The sequence below is a fragment of the Ictalurus punctatus genome, chromosome 25, assembly GCF_001660625.3.
Source record: "Ictalurus punctatus breed USDA103 chromosome 25, Coco_2.0, whole genome shotgun sequence".
Taxonomy (NCBI): Eukaryota; Metazoa; Chordata; class Actinopteri; order Siluriformes; family Ictaluridae; genus Ictalurus; species Ictalurus punctatus.
The window spans coordinates 5,783,968-5,810,378 of record NC_030440.2 but is presented as its reverse complement, the minus strand read 5'-3'; the positions used below and the strand labels follow the sequence as shown (position 1 = coordinate 5,810,378).

General features: G+C 39.0%; 1 protein-coding gene across 5 annotated transcripts in view; it reads left to right on the top strand.

The window, feature by feature from the left end:
- The first annotated feature begins 361 nt into the window (after positions 1-361).
- LOC108258091 (1-phosphatidylinositol 4,5-bisphosphate phosphodiesterase beta-1) overlaps positions 362-26,411 on the top strand; it is a 112,933-nt gene continuing 86,883 nt past the window's right edge. For 2 of the 5 annotated variants that reach the window (XR_006981014.2, XM_017456454.3), the window contains exons 1-2: positions 362-769; positions 9,093-9,170. Coding sequence is in view for 4 of the 5 variants with exons in the window: in XM_017456454.3 (XP_017311943.2) it covers positions 671-769; positions 9,093-9,170 (177 nt within the window). In the remaining variant the exon portion in view is untranslated. The remainder of the gene's footprint in view (positions 770-9,092; positions 9,171-26,411) is intronic. The other 3 variants (XM_017456452.3, XM_017456451.3, XM_017456453.3) reach the window with 2 other exon arrangements.

The window sequence follows — 26,411 nt, the reverse complement described above, 5'->3', positions numbered from 1 at the left end:
AAACAAAACAACAAAACTTTAAATATAAAAAAGTATTTTACACAAAATATTTTAAACATAAATGCCTTTTTTTTAAAAAAATACAAGTTGCATGTTTTAACAGCTTTCCTGTTGCATGGCGGTATTTAGAACAATATATATATATCTATATAGCTACAGAACACTTTGATATTTAAATAATTAAATTTCAAATAAAATACACATTCAATTTCCAGTTCTTTTTCATAATTGAGAAAGCCATGTGTTGATATGCTTGGATACCTGCTGGACCGGGATGCGCGTGTTCTCACGCGGGGCGGCGCCACATCCCAGAGCGCGCGAGCCATGCAGCGTTCACTCTTCATAAATGGAAGCGCGCGTTCATTCACTCTCCCAACTGCTTTAGTTCTGCACTCGGAGCACAAAACAGCGAGACAGCGTGTGAACCGTCATCCTCTCCCACTCCTGTCCAATAGCCCAACTGAAGCGCACGGAGCTGGTGCAATATGGACAGTAACGCGCTTCAGTTTCCTACGGACTGGCACTAAAATCCACTTTTTAAAAAATGCTTTGAGTTTTTTTTTTATTATTATTATTATTATTATTTTTTAGAATTGTTATTTTATTTTATTTTTTACATTGAACGGTAAACTGACAGTTGTGCGTTTGCAGTAAGAGTCGGCGCACTCAGATGGCGGGGCCACAGCCGGGAGTTCACGCGCTCCAGCTCAAACCCGTGGCCGTACCGGAGAGTTTGAGAAAAGGAAACAAATTCATGAAATGGGAGGATGTAAGTACTAGCCGCTGATTAATGCTCGGGTTTGGTTAGGACGGCTTGACAGTGGATGGTGGAGCGGATGCGGTCTCATCTGTTGCGGCTTTTCTTGTGTACTAACTGACAGGCTACTAAAACTCCGAGCCGTGCGGCTGTTCTCTGTAGGCAGGTCATACAGGCTGTAAGAGTTGTAGTAACTTGGATACTTTACACCTTCTGATGGACAATCTAAGAATAAAACAAGGCGCTGTGCGCATTTTAGGCACAAAGCCTCAGCAGGCTACAAGTTGGTCAGCTGTTGGTCAGTAACCGGAAGGTGTGCATTAGGCGTTTGCAGGCTACTTTGTTGCCTAAATATGTGCAAATGTATTTGTTTTTGTTTGTTTGTTTGTTTACAGTCTGTTGCAATGTACAAGCATGTGTCAGTTTACACAACGTGAATAGATCACATCTGGGATTGGGAAACACTGATGCAAGCAGAATCAATTGCGTTTCATTTACGCAAATTAGACTAAAATTTGCACGTTTCCTAATATTTTGCAACCGCCTTTAATATTTTCTGATTGTAAACACGAATCAAAACAGATGTACTGCATGTTTGCGGATTACAGATGTGCTCATGGTGTTAGACTGGGCATTAAAGTCGGAGTTACAGGAACAGTTCTTGTAAACTAGGCTGAGAGACACATTCAGTGGACTGGGTTGTGTTTTAGTGAATGGAGTGACTTTTGCCATCACTTGCTCCTAAGGCGAACATAAACCAGACGGGAACGGCGCATAAGCCCCCCCCCCCCCCCCCCCCCCCCCACACACACACACATACACACACACACATACACATCCCCCTCTCCCCACTGGTACTCCTACAAGTTCCTCTTCCGCCGCTGACTGGTTGTTCAAATTCATCGATTGCTGAATGTGAATTATTATCCAGTCGCACCGCGAGAGGTGAGAAGTGTATGAATACAAGTGAAGACGTAATAGACCCAGACAGAATAGTAATCCACCATGATTGTTTGCTTAGCTTGCGCATCTTTGTCTCGCACAGTCTGGACTGATAATTATACAACAGGCCAGTATCTGGAGCTCTGCAAAATCAAGCTATTCAGCAAATTCTGGAGAACTGGAGACAAAGATATGAGGATGCAGCATCAAGTCGTACACACTTTATTATGTGATTAGTCTGCAGCAACACCAAGTGACTATAGATTTTGGTAGTGCAGGAGGATAGTAATGAGGACGGACATATCACTCTTGATTTACGCCATAGGCTATAATCTAGGGATTTATTTTTTAGAGTAATCTCATCATAGGAGTAATATACATGCATCGTACCAGCATACAGTCTAGCAGCTCATTTGGTACAGAATTAGATGTACAGTAGGTGTGTTTCATCTCACCGCCAAGGCACACACAGAAGAGCTAAGTCCTAGGATAAACCATGTTTATCAGGTTCACTAAAAGACCTGAAACTAACCCAAAAATTCAAGGGGTCAAGTGAAACATTTTTATTCTTTTTCTCAGCCTTTGAAAGGGAAACAAGGTCACCACGCTGTACAGGAATTTATAATGTACATATATTATCTGTTCCATCTATCTTTTCCCTGTCCCAATCTTTGCAGTATATTACTCACTCACTTTCAATAACTGCTTTATACTGGTGGATCCGGAGCCCATCCCAGGAAGGTGGTACCACACCCCGGATGGGATGCCAGTCCATCGCAGGGTACCATGCACACACACACACACACACACACACACACACACACACACACACACACACACACACACACACACACACACACACACACACACACACATATTCACACCCATGGGCAATTTAGTATACCCAATCCACCATAGTGCATGTTTTTGGGAGGTGAGAGGAAAACAGAAATTTTGGACGAAACCCACATGCACATGGAGAACAAGCTCAGAATCAATCCAGGGATCCTGGAGCTGTGAGACAGCAATGCTACCCACTGCACCATTTGCATTTGCCATTATCTATGCCACTGCTTTGCAATATTTTATAATAGAAATGGTTCTGATCATCATAGATAGCATCACTATCTGCATTTTGCCTTCATTTGCAGAAATTCATTAGATTTCATACAGAATATTTGCTATGAAACAGGCTCTTGCAGATTGCAGATTATTTTCAAATTAGCCTATCTTGACAAAAAACTGCGATCATAGCAACCTTGTCAATAACTGTCATGTATGCTGCTCTTCCCACATGCATAAGGAGGCTTGATTCCTTCCCCAGTGGCTCACTAGATAGTTCCTATTTTTGTCCATTATGTTCAAAAACAACTTTATGGAAGCTAAGTGGGGTGCTGAGCACACTGCCCCATGATTATTCAAAATCTAGAAAGCTGAACAGATCAATGGATCATTTTTATATTTGTCAAATAGCCGAAAATTGTTGGTGAGTCAAAATAGGAAATTAGTACTTTAACAGAATTGAAAATATATTGGCCTGTGAATGAGGTCTTTATGAAGATGAATGTTTATTGAACAACTGATATACAGTATATGGTGGGCTGGTACAACAATTTGTATTGACTTGCTATCACAATTAGCGAGCACATATAATGTATACCTGGAATAACTGAAGTCTATAATGAACTCCTTGGTTGTGTCTATGTTGTGTTGTTCTTCCTGTCAATGTGGCTATAGACACTCCTGGCATGGTCACTTCACTTCACTCTCTTGCTCAGAAAGAACAAAAAATGACAGAATCAATTGCATTGGTTTTTTTTTTTTTTGTAAAACAAACAAACAAGCAAAAAACAAACAAACAAACAAAAAAAACATAGCTGCATAAAAAATAAAATTGTATGCTGATTCAGGTTCCTAGGTTCATAAACATAAACATAATGCCTGTATGAAATACACACTCACTGAACATACAAGTTCACAATATTTTTTTATTTTTATTTAGTTAATTAGTTTAGTTATTTTTATTTTTTGTATTTTTTTTTAATTAAGCTTATATTTGGGGGATCCAGCAGAGATCAGGTGCTTGAAAGTTTGTGAACCCTTTAGAATTTTCTATATTTCTGCATAAATATGACCTAAAACATCATCAGATTTTCACACAAGTCCTAAAAGTAGATAAGGAGAACCCAATTAAACAACCAAGAAAAATATCATACTTGGTCATTTATTTTTTGAGGAAAATAACTGTTGATCAGTCCTGCACACCGGTTTGGAGGAATTTTAGCCCATTCCCCAGTACAAAACAGCTTCAACTCTGGGATGTTGGTGGGTTTCCTCACATGAACTGCTTGCTTCAGGTCTTTCTACAACATTTCTATTGGCTTAAGGTCAGGACTTTGACTTTGACATTCCAAAACATTAACTTTATGCTTCTTTAGCTGTTCTTTGATAGAATTACTTGTGTGCTTAGGGTTGTTGTCTTGCTGTATAACTCACATTCTCTTGAGATTCAGTTCATGGACAGATGTCCTGATATTTTCCTTTAGAATTCATTGTTCCATCAGTCATTGCAAGTCATCCTGGCCCAGATGCAGCAAAACAGGCCCAAACCATGATACTATGACCACCAGGTTTCAAAGGTGGAATAAGGTTCTTATGCTGGAGTGCAGTGTTTTCCTCTTTCCAAATATAACCCTTCTAATTTAAAACAAAAAAAATATTTTGGTCTCATCAATCCACAAAATATTGTTCCAGTAGCCTTCTGGCTTGTCCACATGATCTTCAGCAAACTCCAGACAGGAAGCTATGTTCTTTTTAGAGAGCAGTGGTTATCTCCTTGCAACCCTGCCCTGCACACCATTGTTGTTCAGTGATCTCCTGATGGTGGACTCATGGACATTAACATAAGCCAATGTGAGAGAGGCATTTAGTTGCTTAGAAATTACCCTGGGTTCCTTTGTGACCTTGCAGACTATTACACATCTTGCTCTTGGAGTGATCTTTCTTGGTCGACCACTCCTGGGGAGGGTAACAAAGGTCTTAAATGTCCTCCCTTTGTACACAATCTGTCTGACTGTGGATTGGTGGAGTCCAAACTTTGTAAACTTTTCCAGCCTGGTGAGCACCAACAACTCTTTCTGAGGTCCTCAGAAATATCCTCGCCATTATACACTTCCACAAAGGTGTAGTGAAGATTAGACTTTGATAGATCCCTGTTCTTGAAATAAGATAGGGTGCTCATACACACCTGATTGTCATCCCATTGATTGAAAATACCTGACTCTAAATTCACCTTCAAATTTACTGCTAATCCTAGAGGTTCACATACTTTTGCACATACTTTTGCCTAAAACATTTTTTTGTCTGGTGGGATCTCTCTCCAAATCTGGCAATATTTGTTTCTTGGCATTTTTTCTTAAAAAACGAAGCAAAACAAAAGAAAGCTGAGTACATTTATGTTTTTGTTGTCATTTAGGACGCATTTTCTGTTCAATCTGAATAATTTGGGTACACCAATAGTCAGCACAGTCACCAAATTACATATCTAAGCTATTAAAAGCAGACTATTAATAAAATGGATTACCACTGAGTGACATTGTGACGTTGTGCAAATGTCTTCCATGTTACATTGTTAAGATGCAATTTGTGAGCTAATGCTGGGTATATGTGTGTGTATCTGGGGTAGATTGTATTTCAGAGCAATTGTAGGTGGGGCATGGATGAAATGGAAAATACAAAAAATAAATATTCACATGACCATTTCAGACCTGCCAAGCATAGAAGCTTTGCATTTAAACAACAAGACTGCTTCCATAAATGTTAAATAAGCATCTCACATCAACTGGAAACTTCATAATATCAGCAGTTTTTCTTTGTTAAATAACGTGCTTTTTTTGTGCTTATTATTAAACTTAGATTATGTGGAGCTTTCACCATGTGAATGAGTTGTTACAATCGAAGCAACGTATTGGAATGAAAGTATTAATAAAGACATGATTTGAATTACATTCAGAACTACATAGCTGCTGATATAGAAAATTAATCAACACCTTCTGACCAATCAGATATGAGAATAACAACAACTCGGTGGTGATTATACAACAGTTATTTCCGGTCCACTAGTTTGATTGGTTGAGGTTTCACTGTGTATATTACTCTGCTGGTCTGCGTTCACCACATACAATTCCAATTCTAGCAACAGTCTCACTGAAACCATTTTCAGCCTGGAGCAGAGAGGGTTAAGGGCCTTGCTCAAGGGCCCAACAGTGGCAGCCTGACAGTGCTGGGGCTTGAACCCCCGACCATCAAATCAGTAACCCAGAGCCTTAACCTCTAAGCCACCAAAATATTCCGCATACCAGTGCAACATTGCTTTTATGCAATAGCTAATACTCAGTATAACTGGACTCTTGCTTGTGCGGTATTGCTTAATTATAAGCTAGCTAGTGAGATAGGTAACAAAGCTAATAAAGTCTTTGCCACAAATAAATTGGATTGAATTACTGATGGTCAAGGACAGCATGGTGGTGCAGGTAGTGTTGCTGCCTCACAGCTCCAGGGTTCCTGGATCAATCCTGAGATTGATTTACATACTATGCTGAGTTTCACTTGTTCTCTCTGTATTCGTGTGAGTTTCCTCTTGGTTCTCCTCTCCCCTTCCAAAAACATGCTGGTAGGTGGATCGGATAGTCTCAATTGCCACTAGTTATGAATGAGTCTGTGTTTGTGTGTGTGTGTGTGTGTAGTATCCCTCAATGGACTGGTGTCCCATCCAGGGTATATCCAGTGTCCAGTGTTTCCGAACAGGGTCCGGATCCACTGTGACCAGGATAAATTCGCTTACTGAAAATGACTGAATGAATAATGCTGGCCAAAAAAATCATTGGGATGTTTCATGGGAGGTGAATTCAAAGAGGAAGCAAATACTGCCAAAGATATTATACTTCATCTTGTAACCACTAGCGCGCTAATTTTACCCAGTGCCCCCTGAAAGTGTTTGTAGTTGTACGAGTTGTCATATGTCTGATGTATTTCCTGTGTAGCATGTGAGCAGGAGATTTAGCTTTTGACCGAAACAGAAAGCATTCAGCAGAGATACACCAAAACAGCAAAAGGAAGTTGTAAATTGTGCATACATGATGTTCTTTCCCAGTGTCCTTTCCTGGATTTCTGTGTGTATCAGTGTGCGTGTGTGTGTGTGTGTGTGTTTGTGTGTGTACAGATGTCCATCAGCCTTTGGTGCTTGAGTGGTAGAACGCCATTGGCCTGATCCTTGGCACTCGGTTCTTTCCCTGTTTTCCCAGCATGCCGATGGGCGTGGGCCCTCCTATGGCGCCACTCCAAACCACATATCCAGCAGCTTTTTTCCAAAATTTCCCCTTTGTCAAACATTTGACAATGTCCTGTGAGTCCTGTGTACTCTTTCCCCCTTTCCTTTTCACCGCTCCACACTTTAGTTTTCATTCTTGCCTTTTTGGTGTGTGAAAGGTGCTTTTGCTGGATTTTGTTAGATGTGCCTGTAGTGACACATGCTGGGCACATACTGCTGCGTGTTCAGTGGAATGAACCACATAAAATGATTGATAGTGGTATGATAATTGGACGATAATTTGTTGTTGATTATGACAATTTCAATACTGTTTAAATGCTTTTTTCTTTTTGGGGGGGGGGGGGGGGGGGTTCTCAGTCAGAACAGTTAGCTTGAGCTCAGCATGTGAGTTGAATGTAACACCATGGGCCACTCAATGTGCATCATGGAGAGTGTCATCTTATAGTCAGAGGATGTTAATAATTGGCCTATACAGCTTTCAGTCCCTTCCCAAAAGCGTGATTATTCATTGCACTATGACAGTCTCTGGGGCTTTGGTTATTCAGTGCCTCCCCAATAAGAAGCAGCCAATGTAATTGCCTAGTGCTCTGCTTTCAGATAGAGAGATTGATTTCCTATGTAGCTGCCTACATGTTGGAACCCCTCTAGCAAAAACAACTGCAGCTCGCCTCTTTGAATTCCCACACTGTATCAGAAGGATCAGTTAACTCGACACTCACTCCGTCGCCAACTTTATCTCTCCTCCCTTGTCTCATTATGGATGTGTGTAAGTGAACCGTGTTACCCAAAATAGAATCATTCAGTCTGCTCTAGGAAGGCTACACTGAGCATTGTTATCTGTGTTTTAATGCAGGAAATTAAAAGTGGAAAAGGATTGAGTTGCAAATCTAGCCTGCTTACTCTGTCTGGTGATTCGAAAGTACCAGTAAACAACAGTGCTGTTGTGGGAGTATTTTCTAGTGAAAACTACGTTAGCCTCAAGGTAGCATTCCAGAGGTAGTAAATGAGCCACCAAGCAACACCGTGGAGTTGAGTAGATTTTTATAGCCACCATTGTCAGTTAGATATACTTTTAACGGCAACAGCTCAGTGTTTTGAACTATTCTGTTTTGTTCCATCAGATCACCTCAGCTCTTGCAGGTGTTTTTCTGTGACTGTCAGAGACCAGAACATCAGATCACATCACTGCAACCCAAATGAAAAGAAGTGGTTATTTTTCAGTGGAAGCATTCAATTATATATTTGGTTGCTAGATAATGGTGCTCAATCTGGCAAGGCAATATGGTATGCCATATCGTGAGATCTCAGCTTTGATGATATCATAGGCTGGCATCAGACAAAGGTCACACTGGGGTGGTTTATTTCATTCAAAACATGCTTCCTTGCATGGGATCCCAAGCTTCTCTCTCACCGCCTTTCTACTTACACCGATCCACTTACAAACTGGTTATTTTCTCTCATCTTTGTAAGTTTTATCATTATCACTGAAGGGACCCGTAACTTGTTTTTAAAAGGCATATCTTTCAACGTAGAATAATATGTTATTTGCCGTTCTGCCAAAAAATTTCAACATGATAAGGTTCATAAGCCCCTACACTTATTTTCAACCAGAAATCCAGATTCTATGAATATGCAAAGTGCGTGAACATAGACTGCACTATTCACATCGAAACCGTGATTGCATTGCCTTAATTAGCATATTAAAACATGATTGGCTCTTATATTTTATGGCACAATAATATTTGCCTGTCACAAGTTCAATATAGATTCCAATACAAACTCTAAGATTGTCTAATGAGATATTTAGCGCACCCATTTCTTAAAAACGTGCAGCAAATCTACTGCAGTGACAATTTTTGCACTTAAATTAACTCCCTGAAAGTATGTAGTAAAAAAAAAAAAAAAGAGTTAGGGTGACATCAACTTGTCCCCCGACACACACGCACAAGCCTGGCTTTAAATGAGTACAAATTATCTGCATTAAAAAAAAAAAAAAAAAATCCCTATCTGCTTCTAATCTATCCACTGTCCTTAAACTTCCTGTTTGTCTCTTTGTGCTTACAGGACTCCACCACTGTGACTCCTGTGACATTACGGGTTGACCCCAAAGGCTACTTCTTGTACTGGACTGATCAGAATAAGGTAAAGTGCATTAACTTTGGATGATTTTCACATAACTATAGCTCAGAAATATCCAGCAATATCACAAACCTGCCTTCACTAATACGGTTATGTCACTATGCATTTCTGAGCATAACTCTTGTGGGTGATGATCTGAGAAGAATGATCTGTTCCTTATAACAAATCACACTGTAGCAAAGGAGTTCAGAGCAAGCCACTGAACCGATCTCCCTTGACAGAGTCTGATCTCTCTAGAGGTAGTAATGGGACAGGTTGAACTAGATGATCATGTTGCTGAAACAGAGAGACTCAATTAAATGGAGGAAATCTGCTAATGGGTAGAGCTTTGTTGTGATAGTGCAAACTAGTGTAAACTAGCTTTATTCATCCACCTGTTTGTCCTTTGCAATAAGCACAGTGACTGGCTGGGACAAATAGTGCTGACTAAACTGTTGACAATGTAAGTTAATACTATAATATCGTCACGTCATGGCTTGTTGTGCCTTCAATCATGTCTATGAGAAATGTCATGAATCAAAATACAATGAGGATGTTTCTGAACATGGTGGAACCATTGGAAGGCTTTCTATGTATAATTACAGCACTGTTATAGTTGTACAGTAGAGTTTTTTTCTCGCAATTTACATGTTGACATTCCCACCATCCCCGTGACTTGACAGTTATATAAAGTACTTATGGAAATTTAGTTATTAGCTTATACTCTGTGTCCCTGATTCCCATTATGAGTCCCCCAAAGATGCATATATCAGTGAATTAAAGCTGGTATTCTGCTCCTTAACTCCATAGTCATTGTTTTACTTCAAGTCCAGTGTGCTGGACTACAGAGCTGGAATAATAAAATTGTCCTTGTGAAGGTACTTTTGAACTGCAGAAGGTGTGTTCTGTTTTCTAAGAGACATATGAAGCTGTGTATGATTAACAGGTTATTGTAGAAAGATATGGATACTTAGAGAGAGAGAGAGAGAGAGAGAGAGAGAGAGCATGAGAGAGAGAGCACAGTCTTATACTCTGAAGAGGTTGCTAATGGTTTTGATGCTGGGTGGTGTACCGTTTATCTCTACATGAAACATTTTCCTATACTAAATCTAGCTAGTTACTGATGGACGTGTTGTGTTAACTGTAGAACTGACCATGTTTGGAATGTGACTCCAAAGCATTCCAAGACCAACTGTTTTTGCACGCCTATTCATATCAGCATTCGTTCACTTCTACCAGATAGGCAGGATGAGATCATTCTGAGATTTCCCTGTGGCAGTGTTTCTGATTGGCTCTGCCTGATTCAAACGCCGTATCACAACAGAAATAGCCTAAAGAGGTAGAATCATCTGGAGATCATAACTCCAACCCAGACATAACAAATCTTGTTTTTGTCAATTGTTTATGTCTATCTGTCTGTTTGTTTGTTTACAACTACACTATCCAAAGAAGGTTTGGGGACACCTACATTTCTGAAGCAAAGTCCTGACTGAAAAGCTTGCTGAGTAAGTTTGGGGTGACTGGGCAGCAGTGTCATATTTTTTGTCAGTTTTCTTATGTTAGCCTTATTTTACACTGTCATTAGGATGCTGATCATGTTGCTGTTTATCTTTGACTAGAAATAAACTGCTCTGTGCCTTTGTGTTGTACTGTGCGATTCTGCTGAATGTTAGCATGAGCAACAAACAGCCTTATTTCCACATCCTCCCATCAGATCTCTGCTGAAAACCTCTTCCACTCACAGTCAAATGTTTAGATAACAAAAATTACACACACAGCTATCTAACATGGTGTAAGACAACATTGCAGCTCTGATTATTTGGCTAACATACAGATGGGCAGTAGCTACAGTACAAGGGCATACTGTTTGGAACAATAACAAATGATGCCAAAAATAATATTATACTAGCAAAATAATTACTTCTCCACAGGGGTAGATTTTCATGTCCTTCCTCACCCTCAGCTCTTTCCAGCAATGAAAAGCTACACAGATGTTTATGTTTGGGCTTTCCTCCTCACTCACTCACTTTCAGTAACCTCTTTAGCCTGGTCAGGGTGGCGATAGATCCAGATCCTGTCCCGGTAATGCTGGGTGAAATGCTGGAGATTTCACCCCTTACGGGATGCAAGCTTTCACACACTCACTCATTCACTCATAAGGGAAAATTAGCCAATCTGCCTTCCTGCCCACTAAGCACTGTGCACGTGCAAAATAATTGACAGACATGTAGTGATGTCTCAGCCTGCTATAGATTAACACATTTGGTTCTTTTTTTATTTTTACTCAGTTTTTTCACAGTTTAGTCTTAGCCAATTCCTACCTACTATCTGAGTGTCCACTTTTCGCCTGACACCTACCCATCTGGTAGGGGTGAAGGCCAGCACATGCTTCTTCTGATACACATGAAGCCATCCACTACTTCATTTTCATCTACTGATCATGCAGTGTACATGAGTTAAAAACCTCCTACGATTGGCTGTTATCACTCTGATCAAACGTGGAGAGAGTGACTGCAATCCCTCTCAGGCAGAAAGCAGAGGCGGTTATGTTCTTCTTAGTCTTGCAAGTCCGGTACAATTTTGTCAGTAAACAATGCCAATAATTTCCTACTTTTATATGAAGAAGCAATCTGAATCGTGTGACAGATTTTTCCTGCAGCCTGTTGTAAACACTCATTTTAAACAAGACAGTATTCATTGAATTTTTTTTTTAATCCAGAGACTATTTTGCTTCAAAAAGTTAATTGTTACCGGTTAAATTTGTTAACAGTTCATAGTAATCAACAGTCTGTTTACGTGCTGGATGCTGGTTCACTTAAGTCAGTCTGAGTCAATCAGATTGCAACATTCAACATTCGGAAGGTTGTAGCCAGAAAAGTGCACAAGAGATATCAGTTGCTCTGTATTCCTTGTGTGTAAAGCTGTGACCACGTTCTTCTGAGTACTCACTATAATTTGAACGTTAGCTCTTTGACAGTATTAAGTAAAATGCCGGGGACAGTTCCGGTGATTTTTAAATCAGAACAATCAATGGCTTTCAGAATTTAAAGAAAATTCAACACGTTTTTTTTTTTTTTTTTTTTTTTTTTTTTTTTTTTAAATATCACACAATACAGCTTTAAGTATGTTGGCATAAGCTTAATTAAGCAGACTTTGGCCCAGAATTTAGGGCAGTGTGTCAACAATCAGTGAAGAAATGCAGACAAATTTATGTTGAATATTTTCCAGTCTGTTGACGAGCAACTTAATTGAATGAACTAGAAAAGCTTGTATGGCATCCCTGTCAATGAAGTCTTCTTTCTTTTTCTACTACATAATTAAGATATCCATGCCAACATTCTTGACATTTTTATTGCCAATCCTATAAAGGGAACAGAAAGATATATTGTCATAGTTCATAGTTTCAAGTCGCTACTCATTAATGACTTCATCATGAAAGACCCATCAAAAATACCGACCATCAAAAAAATATGCTGGCAAAATGAATACTTCGGCAGGCTTTTCCATTTGAGAAGTAAATTTCTCCTTCCTTAAAGTTGTTAAAAATGATTCAAACTCAAGCTGTTCTTCAACGTTTGACAGTGAAAATAGTGATATTTGATAGTGATAACTGTTCTGGATCTTTTTGCTTTACCCTCAAAAACTTCAAGTGCACATGTAGTCCTAAAGCATTGGTATTGAATCATGACAGGATTCTGTTAATATAGAGAAATATTCTTGCACGGATTTACATGCATCTGTGAATATATTTATCTGCAGATATCATATGACTGACAGTGCATTTGTATACATTAGGATATTTAATGTACATGTCTGAGTTACTAGCTGTGAGTGACTGGCTCTGTGTGTGTGTGTGTGTGTGTGTGTGCGCACGCGCATGTCTAAAGCAGCCCTATGGCCTTCAGTGCAGCTACATACCACAGATTCCTCAGAAGCAGGACTCAGTTCCATGCTCTCTAGGGTGTTCTCTAGGGTCTGGCCTGGATCACCCAATCACGTTGTACTGCACTGAACAGTCACAGCATGAACATCCTGAAACAAGCCACTGCTCTGAGTAATATTTAGTCATGACTTTGTGGCACTGATTAACCTTGCATGCAATTTTAAATGAAATGGAAAAGTTTGTGTACTGATAAATGATAATGAGTCTTTATTGGTTACACATACAGTAGAGCACAGTGAAATTGTTTTCTTCGCATACCCCAGCCTGTCAGGAAGCTGGGGTCAGAGCGCAGGGTCAGCCATGATACAGCGACCCTGGAGCAGAGAGGGTTCAGGGCCTTGCTCACGGGCTGAACAGTGGCAGTTTGGCAGTGCTGGAGCTTGAACCCCCAACCTCCCGATCAGTAACCCAGAGCCTTAACCGCTAAGCCACCACTGCCCCCCCCCAAAGAAAATATGTGTTTAAAAAAAGGAGATAAATAGAAACAGATTTGTTGAATACAGTGGATATGTTAAAATGGAAGGTTTTTGACATGTAAAAAAAAAACAAAACAGAACAAAAAACAAAACAAAACAAAAAGGATAAATCGTGTCAGAACCTTTTCTACCTTCGTTGTGAAATTTTACCCATTAATTAAAGTGAAAAACAATATGAATCATTTTACGGGAAAAATAAAAAATGTATACCCAGCTTGCATAAATGTGCACACCCTTTTATAATTGGGAATGTGGCAGTGTTCAGAAATTGCAATTGTAAACTTAACACTGAGCTGTTAAATTAATATGTTAACCTTCACAAATCAATGGCAACATAAACAGACGAAAGTTGACCTTTTTCACCATAATCACCAAAAGAACATCATTCCCACAGGGAAACATGGTGGTGGCAACATCATACTATGGGACTGTTTTTCTTTAGGTGGAACTGGCGCTTTAATCAGGATGGAAAGAATAATGAATAACTCCAAATACCAGTCAATTTTGGTGCAAAATCTTAAGGATTCTGCTAAAACACTTAAGCTGAAGAGGAATTTCACCTTTCAGCATGACAAAGACCCAAAGCAAACCTCCAAAGGAATGACTTCATCAAAACAAATTCAAGGTTTTGTAATGACCCAGCCAGAGTCCAGACATAAATCCAATCAAAAATCTGTGTGGTGACCTGAAGAGGGCTGTGGACAGGAGATGCCCAGCCAATTTGACAGTTAGAATGATTTTGCATGGAAGAATGGCAAAATATTGCTAAATCAAGTTGTGCCAAACTGATGTGCCCAAAAACTTACCCAAAAATATTGAATGCTGTGATAAAATCTAATGGTGCTTCAACTACATATTAGATTAGGGGTGTGCACACTTATACAACCAGGTTATTGTACATTTTTTTATTTTTCATTTTTCCCACCCTAAAATGATTCTTATTGTTTTTAACATTAATTAATAGTTACATTTTTTAAAATAAAGGTAAAAAAAAACAACACAAGGTTCTGACATGATTTATCTTGGTTTAATTTTTTTTTACATAACAAAAACCTGCTATTTTAAAAGGGGTGTGTAGACTTTTTTATATCCACCGTATATGATAGAGTAAACATGTGTTCTAGCGTTTTTGGAGTTTGACTTCATAATATAGTCTTAAGAGTTCCCAATGATTCACATTTTCTTTAGAGCACCTTTTCAGGAGTGCTTCAAGTGTCTTAAAATTAGCATGAGTACAGAAACACACCTGCCATCACTAGCTTTGCATCCTTAATGATGATATATGTCAAATAAAAGCAAAACAAATGACTAAAATAGGACTAAAAACTGGTAAGAACATTTCTGCTAAGTATGGCCTTAGAAGTCCTGTTTGTCTAAGGTGGACTGGCCATACTGCTGGTACAGAGTGTCACTGAAAACAGCATGGTGGTATGTAAACAGCACATCTTACAAGTTTGAGCTGGTTTCTTGAGCCGATAATGGTGTCTTAAGCCGTGTTCACACCAGGAGTTTTCACACCAAGGCGTAAAACGTGTGGCGTTTTTTACAGTCGAGGGGTTTGTTTGTTTTTTTGACGCGCCATGTCAAAAAACATGGCTAACCAATGAGATTCGCACTTTTGTTCACATGCCCAGAGCCGCTGAAGTTACATAAAAGTTCAAGTACAAAACTGTCTTACCGACGAAAAAGATGCCGGAAAAGAAGATGAAAAGATGCAAGCACCCACCATTTTACTGAGAGTGCATAAGTGACAGACAAAAAATAAAATGCTCACTGCTAATAAATCCTTCTGCCTACAGACATAAACAAGATGTCCTTTGAAAGCACCAGATACAGAACTACACACTAAATACTATATAAGTGTATTTATTATGTTGTATTATGCGATTTTTTTGTCAACACTGAAATGCAAGAATATATTCTAAATGATCCATTTAATACTATCAGTGTTGTTTTCTACACTAAGTAGCATTGTTTGTTTCTTTGTCTCTTTTCTTTGTCCCTGCAAATCATAATCCATTGTATTTATTTTGCACCCGGCATATATATATATATATATATATATATATATATATATATATATATATATAGATGCACAGATGTATCGGCTGATAATCAGCCATATAGTTTAAAAACATCCGATGATCAGGGCCGATTATATCCTGTCAATAAAAAGAGGGCGGGAAAACACATCGGTTTCATGCTGTGTGTAAAGATGTCTCTTGTGTGGAATGATGACAAAACTGCAGTTTGTAATATCTGTAATCTCTGCACTGCTAAAATTTTACACCGGAAGTAAATTTTACGATGCAGAAGTTTCACTGTCGAGTGAAACACCCCCCATCCCCCACCGCACCCCTAGCTCCACCCGGCCCACGCTGCCTACTCACCTTTGTGCTGAATTAGTATATATTGCACAGAAACATCGGTTATCATTATCGGCTGAGAAATTTTGTAGCAGTGCATCTCTTAATATGTATTCTTGACCTGTTATTCAAATAGTTAAGTGTCCCATTATTGCGTTGTTGTATTATCATATTGACCACAAAAAAGACCTTCATAGCCAACACTTCATCAATGTGCAGGGACATTTACATTTTTGGGTACAACAATAGCTGCTTTATACCCAACCCCTTCCCCCAAAATAGATTAAAAAAAATAAATAATAATAATCGGGGTCTTCCCATAAGTATGTGAATGCTATTGCTGTGACCTTGATATAGTTCAAATCATTTCTTATTTAAAAACAGTATAATGTTTAAGATGAGAACTTTAAGGATTAATGTTTAAGGATTTAGCTTTAAAGAAGTATTTGTTGCAGTGGCCAAATCACCAAATATCTTACATTTCACAAAAGTGCATACGTGTTGTAGCGAGTTCGTAAAAAAGTGTGTGAAAAATAAATACCGACCCTCTTCTGCTTCTCAGTGATGGGCGCGTGTCAGAAACGGAAAGTTGTGCAGCGCCACCTTGTGTATCGGGGTATTTCTGAACACAAAAAACCCCGGCGAAAAACGTCCCGGGGTGAACAGGCCCATAGTCTTCTAGCGGCACTGCTTTTTTTTGTCTTGTTTTCTCTGGAGTGGTTATGGGATTTTTACATTAGTTTTTAAACTCTATCAGCAATTGCAAAACAATGCCTCATAAACAGTCATTAGCAAAATCCACATTTAAGCAACAGATGACTGCAGTAAATTATGTTTCCTGTTTTAGCATTTTAATTTAGAGTGTATGTAATAGTAGAGCCAAACTATTTAATGATTCATCCCTAAGGCTGTAGAATGAATCAAATATTAATCAAAATGACAATTTGGTCCTTATGTAATCACTGAAGGCTCAGCGCATTCAGTGCATAGTTGTATGCTCACTACATCCCATGAACTGTGATTTTAGAGGTGACGCCACTACTCCATGCAGTGTTTACATTAATCACAAAATAACTACATATTTTCTGGCGTCATTGTTTTGCCCTATGAAGTAGCAGAAAGCAGTCCTTGCTTTCACGTGAATAGTTTACTGTGGAAAGTTGAAGAAGGGAGTAGGAAGAAGGAAGAATCTATATTGACTCTGTGCAAGTTTTCTTGCATTCCTTTTATCTGTACTCATCAGGGAACTCTGGCTAATACATTTCTGTTAGCAGTACATAATTTTTCAGTATAGGCTTTAATTCTATGAAATTCCTAACTGTAAGTATGGCAGCTTTTTTTTTTAGTGTTAAAAAAAATGTTACTGTTACTGTTGAGACTTGCATAAAGCAGACAGACCTTCCTTTCTGACTAAAAGTATCATCAAGGCATTTGCCTGAATTATTTGCATACTACCCAAAGCCACAGACTGATAACTGCATCAACAGACAACAACTTTCAATAGATGGCTTGTTCAAACACATAAATAACTCGCTGGTTACTCCACGGAGAATAGAGTGAAAATGAAGGAAACAGAATACAAATTTTTAAACACAGATTGTCTCAATGTACTTAACTTACATTGAACAAGTCAGGGCCTACATTGTCAAGAGAAGGTTGGAGCTACTGTAAAGAAGAAGAAAGCAATATAATTGGCTGTTATTGATAAGGATGCCAATATTCTAATTATTACTTATCTAGGGTGTGTGTTTGTGTGCATTTGTGTATGTTTGGTGCAATTTTGCAATTAAATTAAACAAATTTGGTAGCTAAATGCAATATTTGCTAACTAAGAAATAATTGATGGTGATCAAATGAAAACCCTGGGAGAGGTCTGAGTCTCTCTACTCACTCACAACTTGTCATTTACAGATTATTTACTGTAACTCCTAGGCCAGTAGATGGTCGCGAAGGCCAGTTATCGGAAGAATGTTTATAAGTGGCAGCCCACAAAATCAATGCTCTGTTCTTTTTTAATTGGATATCCATCATCTTAGCCAACACCCTGATTATTTTTAGATATCCACTATGGAAAGCCTAAAGGGTAAAAAAAAAAAAAAAAAAAAAAAAAAAAAAAAAAAAAAAAAAAAAAAAGACTTGTGATTGAATCTAGTCTCCAGATTTCAAATCTACCATTTTAGCCATAGAAATATATTTTGCCCTGCTAAAATATCCAAATATTGGTGTTGTACCAGTTTTGATAACAAATTGCAGGTGATTTGTGTAAAGAGACTGTGGGGAGAACTTAACCTTTAGAGACGAATGGATAAACATAGCAACGCATAACAAGTGTTGCATTCTTTTTATGGTGAGATTATGGTGGTGGAAATGTAATGGATTGGTGTTGCTTTGCTGCCTCAGGTACTGGACAGCTTGAATTCATTGATTCAACTATGAATTCTGCATCATATGTAAGAGTGCTTAAAGATAATTTAAGTTGAATGAAAGTGGAACTTTCAACAGGATAATGCACACTAGCAAATCCACCCAGGAACGGCTCAAAAAGAAGAAATGGAGGGTTATGGAATGGCCTAGTCAAAGCCCGGATTTGAGTCCCATTAAAATGTTGTGGGGGGATTTGAAACTGGCAGTACATGCAACAAAACCCTCAAACATCTTGCAACTGAAAGAAAATTGCATGGAAGAGTGGTCAAAAATTTCAGCAAGTCTGGTGGACAATTGTACGTATTGCCTACAAGACGTTATTCCTGCTAAAGGGGGCAATACTAGCTTTTGAGGCCAAAAGTGTACTTACTTTTTCCACAGAAGAATATCACATCTATTGATATTTCTGTTGAATAAATGATTGAAAAAGTTTCTTTTCCTTATGGTTTTGTTCAAGTATAAACTTCATTAATAGGCACTGTTTCAAAAATGATCAAGTGTTTGCTTGTACAGATATGTAAAAAAAAAAAAGCCAACAATTTCCATGGGGTGTACTTATTTTTTCACATGACTGTATGTTGAGATTTCAGGCTCTGTATGTACTCTAATTGGACGTGATTACTCCAACTTGATTTTGTATGGGCCACTCTCAGGTGTTAGTTCAAGTTCTCTAAACTGCAATTAATAATTGTCATGTAATGGGGACGGAGGCAGATGCAGATTTTATTTAAAAAGGAGCAGACAGACAACCAAAACCATGAAAACAAGAATTAGGACTAGAACAAAGAAAACCAGGCAAATAAGCGGGACTGTGGAAGACACCAAGATGATCTGTGCATAAAGTAATGAGTCTGAATTGGACTGAGCATATAAAGTTGGACGAAGAGCAGAAAGTGTTTCATAGTGCTGCTCAACACTTAATGCCCCTTATACATTACAAGAATTTGGACATGAGCCTCCTTTCCCTTGGAACTAATAACTGTGGCCCAGCTTCCTCTGCCACTTCCTCCTTTCTTTTCTTGGCCAGCAGCTGAAAGGGCTGCATTTGTCCAGCTCTGCACTTTTTCTCTGATTAGCCAGACAGGCCCCCCCTGAATCTCACTCAGCATTATTGGAGTGGACAAAGTGTAAATCCTTAGCCAATCTCTTCAAATTGAGATGCACAAGCCAAGACTGCTGGTCACCTTTCCATCAATGGAAAATAGTGAGGGAGGAGGAATATCTACTTAACATGCATATGATCTGTCAGAAAAGACAGACCGAGAGGGAGAATGAAAGAAATAAATAGGCATTGACTCTAGTCCTGTATATACACTCTGAATTTCTGCTGGCATATTTGTGCACTGGCCTGATGGCATCAGATTTATCCCCTGAATGTAGTTCCTTTTCATTTCCTCTCTGATGCATCAGACAGCAGCGGTGTCATGGTTCATTTGTTTAATGAAACCATCAGACTGCATTACTTCAGCTGATGAACGATATGCACTGTGTTTTGATTTCTTTCTGAAATCTGACCTTTCTCCACAGCTGATTATGGTGATCAGACAACATTAATAGAACGTTTGATTGTCAGTTTCATAACCCTATTTTCACTCGATTTCAACTGACTCAAGTGAGATGAGGACAGGGATGATGAAAACAGCTACTGCTACAAGTCATAAGACTGCAGGGTTTTTTCCCCCCACAATGACATTGAGACTGGACAAGTGTATCAGAATCACAGTATGCTTCTTCTCACTGTCAGGAAGACGATTGGCTAGATATGAATATTTTCAAGCTGGAAAGCTTCAACAGTGACAATGTTCCAAACAAGTCTTTTCTTTATAGAGAGCTTAACTCATTAATCAGTCAGCGACTGCCTGAACAGCGGCCCTTCAAAAGATTTTACTGTGCCCCTTTCTCTGGCTCAGCGCAAAGAGTTTAGTGAGACACTTGGCTTGTGGCTTGCACTGGGCACTTGGGTATGGGCAAATGTGTTTAGAATGCAAGACACACACACTTTCCACCAGACTCTTTCTGTGAAGTTCAATGAAAGGGAATATAAATAATTCTATTATAAGCCGTGTCCGTATCTGTACCGACGGAGCTCTTGTTTGTATTTGAGGTCCGTACCCACCAATCACAAACTTCCTCTGATAAAAGTGTGTCATGTAAAACAGTCAAGTGTTGACCTCAAAGTTGGGTGACATGCATGATTTCCTCTGCTCAGATATTCAGATCAGGGCACACAGAACACAATATCCTATGTTATTTCTTGCTCTGAAAAGTAATGCCAGGCCCCATTCATGAAAAAGGAAAGAGAACCCGGAAAGTGAATACAGCTCTGGTATCCATGGCGTCAAATTACGCACTACCTCCTCATCCAGTGTGTGATCTTCAGGTTAGAGTTTCACACAGCATAACACACTGAAAAGTCTCCCATGGCATGTTCATAAAGCATCCACTATAAACCTAGTAGAGCAATGCTATACACTTAGTGTAAATCTTAGTGTATTGGGAACGAGTGGGGAGTAGTGCAGAGAAGTGGAGCACATCTTATTTATCTGAGTAGGAGAACATGTTTAGATGCTTTGTGAGGGAGTGAACCAGCATGATAATGTGTGGTAATACATGAGAACGTGACTCAGACACATACAGGGTATGTACTGTGTCTGTCTTATGGATAAAGCCTTGTAAAGTAGTTACTCATCCTCCAGCTCAGTGAAATCATAATGTTAAGCATAAGTACAAAATTTCACATCTAATGTGGCTTCTGTGTGGAATAAAAGCAATGAACCTCTGTTGTACAGTTTATTTACAAAAATGACCCTTTGTTGTCCAGATCCGATTAGAAGAGAGCTCCGGATGACCTCTGGCAGAGTTATAACAGAAAGGCTTGTTGATATAAATTTTTTTCCTAAGGGTATGCAAACTTTTGCACTCAAATACATGAAGGCTGACAATGCCCTATTCATGTTTTTACTTCTTTACTCTTGATTGCTCAAGTCACTCCAAATCTCTTCAGGAGCTGTTAGTTGTACACTGTGGTTCAGAAATATCCTTCTCTGATGCCTTTCACAGAGCTGAAATAATTATTGATGTACGTTCTTATGCTAAAGGCCTGGTGTGATAAAAAGTTGACGTCAGGTGTCTAGAAAAGGCCAATTGGTTGTTATCTGTATGGAACAGACTGTCTCTTTATACCGCCTCATCTATTTTGGCCTTGTCAGACTCTTCCCCTGTGTCTACAGCTGTGTGAGTGTGTAGATGCGTGCATGTGTAATACTTCACAGATGTTTTTATGGATAACAGGATTATTCTGGCCATTTTTGTCCATTTACTTCCTGAGTCTGAATGTCATGAAAGTCTTGAGATTTTCAAGATTGCATTAAGATGCCACTTTAATAGGACCTACCCTTGTTAATTTATGCAGCTATCGAAATAGCCAATCTTTTCGCATTAACACAATGCATGAAATCATGCAGATACAGGTCAAGAGCTACAGTTAATGTTCACATCGAACATCAGAATGGGGGGAAAGTGTGATCTCAGTGACTTTGACATGCTTGTGGCTGCCATATGGGCTGTTTTGTGCATGTCAGAAACTGATGATCTCCTGGGAATTTCACATACAAAACTCTCTAGTGTTCACAGAGTTCTCCATTTGAATAGATTCAAATGTGTACAGCAGTAAACAGAAAGTGGCAGAAACAGATTTGCATATCATGCACACTGCTGTCAGTTACTATGCTTATCTGTTGATTAATACACAGCACACGTTGTTTTTCACACGTTAGCGAGAGCCTGAGAAACCTGACCACGTAAGACCACTGCGCTAAACCACAATATTAATTCAAATAAAACATTTCGGAATAGTTTGCATTTGAAAGAGAAAAAAAACATACTACGCATTAATACCAACATGCCACCATTAAACAGCAACCCATCAGCACTAACCAAAAGGACATGATTGCACATATAATGAGATTCAAGACACTCACATTGTGGAAGCAGCACATTATTTTCACTCTCAATTTACTGTGTACACTTTATGATACATATCATCCATTCAAATATTTGCCCATTTTCCATATCGCTTATCCTTAAGCGATATATCGCTTAACAGGGTTGAGGGGAGCCTGGAGCCTATCCCAGGGAACTTGGGGAATAAGGCAGGATACACTCTGGATGGGGTGCAAACCCATCATACCACACAAACATACATGCATTCACACAACCATTCACACACTATGGACAATTCGGAAATGCCAATCAACCTACAATGCATGTCTTTAGACTGAGGAGGAAACCGGAGTATCCCGAGGAAACCCCCCCAGCAGGAGGAAACCATGCAAGCTCCACAAATGCATGGCTGACCCATGCTGGGATATGCGGAAAAAAAAAGAATTTCACTGTGATGTAATGTATACGTGACTAATAAAGACTCATTATCATTATCATGCCAAAAAAAAAGGTTAAAAAATAAAAGTAGGTTTCGAGACACATGTGTGTACCTTTTGAAATATGTATTAGTCATGTCAGTACTGCAAAAGCATTACGTAGCAATCACATGCCAGTGACAATGCTTATGACACAGTGTGTTCTGTAGTTAGGGTTTAAACTGATGAAACTCTGCATGATGGAATGCCAGAGCTGTACTAATGGAATAAATGGTCCCCGAGAAGCTTCATGATGGTCTATGGCCTGTAGATAAAGGGAAATAAAGATGACACACATGTCTTAAGAATAAGTCTTTTATTGCTTGGAGGCAAGACAAAAGAGCAAAACGTATAGCCTGTTTGCACAAAACAGTAAAGCTATCCTTCAGTTGCACACTCTTTTTCTGCTAATATGTTGATTTTTAAGAAAATGTGTCCTTGCACAAGTTCAAAGGATATCCTAACTATTGGCTGTATTGTGATAATTTAATCATTTTCTCAGTAGGTTTTAGTGAGCGAAAGGTGACCTTTCTTATTCCATGGCTATCACAGACTGGCAGTGTCGTGAGAGAAGCATTATCTCCTTCAGTAGGAGGGATAATTATGAACAAAGCATGCAGAATGCTGACTCTCTCAGAACACTGCCTGCAGCGCGATGAGATATGGAGGATCAATGCCTTTTTCAGACTAACCTAAAGTGAAATTGTGATGGAATACTGGAGGAAAAAGTTACGCTTTGTGTGTGCTTGCTACGTATCATCAATTGACAGACGGAGAAAGAATAGATTTCATTTTTAATGCCATTGATGGACTCAGGACTTTATCTGGATTTACAGGAAAAATGTATTAATTTCTCTGCTCATTGGGATAACATTTAGGAGTTTTTCTGAGAACTGAACCATGCCGAATTGTGGCATTTTACTAAGAGGTGGTAGAAATACAGATTTCATTCAGACCTGCATGATTTACTTATTTATTTCTCATTATTCAAGAGTGTGCAGGATCTGCACTAAATATGAGGTCTTATAATACTGTACATATAATAAACTGTGTGGGTTCTTCCTTTTTGGGAACCTGCCTGGAACAACAGTTGCATGTAACTGCAGGAAGTTGCTGTCAGTGTGTGTTTGGGTCTTCTCTTCTATCCAGCGTAATAGTGTATGACTTGCCTGTGCTCTTACGGTGTTGAGTCATCATTTAGCCACTGCTGACACACACTTTCACGTCACACAGCCTTCTCCAAGCTGCCATGATGATTAGAATCACTGTAGTAGTGGGCGTTGCTGACAGCTCATCCACTATCCACTGGGACCTATTTGGAATGAATTGGATGAGGTATGAATTTTAAAATGTTAACAGCGATCTGAGTAATTGCAGTTCATACAGGTGAAATACAATTATATATGACGATATGCTACTGGTAAGAGTATTTAAAGGTACAGTCAGCCGTAGCTATCTGTTTTGAAAGTCAAAACCCAATCAAATTTAGCTCCTACCTTCAGGAAAACCATGACCCCAAAACAGATGTCTAGGCTAGAACAGATGGATGCTAGTGAAGGAGCTTTCTGAATTGACTGGCAACATGCCTACGTCGCATGCCTACGTCTCTTGTTTGGTTGCATGTTGGAGGTCCACGTTGTTTGTGTTTATGACTTGAAATTCACAGAATGTCAGGAGAACAGCCAATCACAGGCAGGGATTTATTATATGCATTTGAATGCATTTAACAGCTTTTAAATATGCTAATTTCACACATGCTCTGAGTACGAATGCTTCATGAATACATAGTTTTGTTTGAGTGTTGAACAATAATGCTGGCTGTGTCAAATGAATGAATACACATATAAGAATTATATGTCAATACCCAAACATTATGGTTCCATATAGTACCCTATAGTAGGACTGTTTGATTTTTGAACAATGTAGGGCATTTGAAATTTTAAACGAATCATTGATCTTTTTGAATTGTTTTATAAATATCATTTAATGGGTTGTTGTACCTAGTCCCATGGGTTTCTCCTTTCTACCTTAATCTAAAAATTGCACAGTGGAGTGGAATCAGTTTTTCTCGGTTTCCCGGTGCTGTAAAGCCTTTAGTTACTCTACAAGATTCACAAGCACTCTGTTAAATTTTATCTAGCCAGTATAACAGAAATGGATTTATTGCCCCTAATAAAACACTAAATGGCTAGCTCTGTGTACATATTTTCACTCTTTTAAAGAGTGGGAAGACGTAAGAAGTTGTATTTTTTTCCACTAGTAATTCTCTGCTTATTAATGTGGTGATTGAGGTTTATGTAAGCAGTGTTTTGTCCATCTCTGCATCTCCTGCATGTCCTTCTTCTCAGCTCCATTTCTGCCTTCACTATTAAGTATGTCAGAGATGTAGGTCACTTGTCTTTTTTCTGTCTTCAGCCAATTCAATTTTGGTAAAATGATAAAACAGTATCACATTTAAACAGCGCTCAAGTGCTTTGAGGCAAGGCAGAGACACAGGAGTCTACCATACTTAAAATACCGGCTCCCTCGTGTCACTGTTCCTCGAGAGAGAGAGTGTGAGAGAACAGGAAGTACAAATAGGTTGCTGATAGATCAGGACAGTGGAGAAGTTAATGATTGCTGACTTTATGTTTAATCTTGAAAAGGATTGATGGCCTCATGCCGTGTTATGTTCCAGTCAGATGGTGGCATGTTTTTTGGGGTCACCACAATCGAAGAAAGGCCAGCTGAAAAAGACGATCGGAAAAATTGGCGCTTACAATTCCCCCAAGGAGTGATTACACTTACTATGATTGAACTGCACTTGTGCCTACATTATCGAATGGATCATCTGTTTCTCAAGATATACTGAGTGCTAAACTCTCTTTAATCCTCTACGGTACACTGCTGTGCTCTCTCTCAAGAGTTTTATTCTGGTGCGTCAGGAACTTTGGTTTGATAAAACTGTAACCCTTGGAGGATTTAGTTGGCTTTTTTATTTGGGAATGTTCGTAGGAGCGAAGCATCTGTCTTCAAAGTGATTTCATTCACATGACTTTGATTGTATTTCTGTTCTAGCAGTGGACTGAACAGTCTGTGAAATTGCTTTCTAGTCTCTTGCTATTGTCCTAGTTTCCAAAGACCCCTGGATATAAATATAATTAAAGGAGAAATCTGGAGAGTTTCTTTTATAAAACAGGCTGCATGTCTCTTTCATCTAAAAACAGTTGGATACAGTTTAATTAAGGGTTTATTTGTAGTTGGTAAATGTGTGATGGATACAAGCTTTAGTTTCTCTGTTCTTTCTTCACAACCACTCACTGATATGTATTTTGTAAAAGGTCTTGGAAAGCTCTGTTGGAGTGTGGTTTAATCACTCAGTCCTCCTCAGCCAATCCCATCACCATTTTCTGTGGGAGGTCCTCCTGCTTCTGTTATCATTTACTACTGTCTAGTTTAGCATCTATAAAAGCCTTTGGATAAGGGTGTCTGCTAAAGACCATAAATGCAAAGTGTGTTTCACACAATACAACTGTGGCGTAAGGTTGTCCAGTTTTAGCAAAGGCTTTTGTCATAATGTATCATTTTGTGTAGACATGCACCAGAAGTATGAAGTATGCATCCATATTATGTAGATCATTCAAAGACGCCCTGGCATA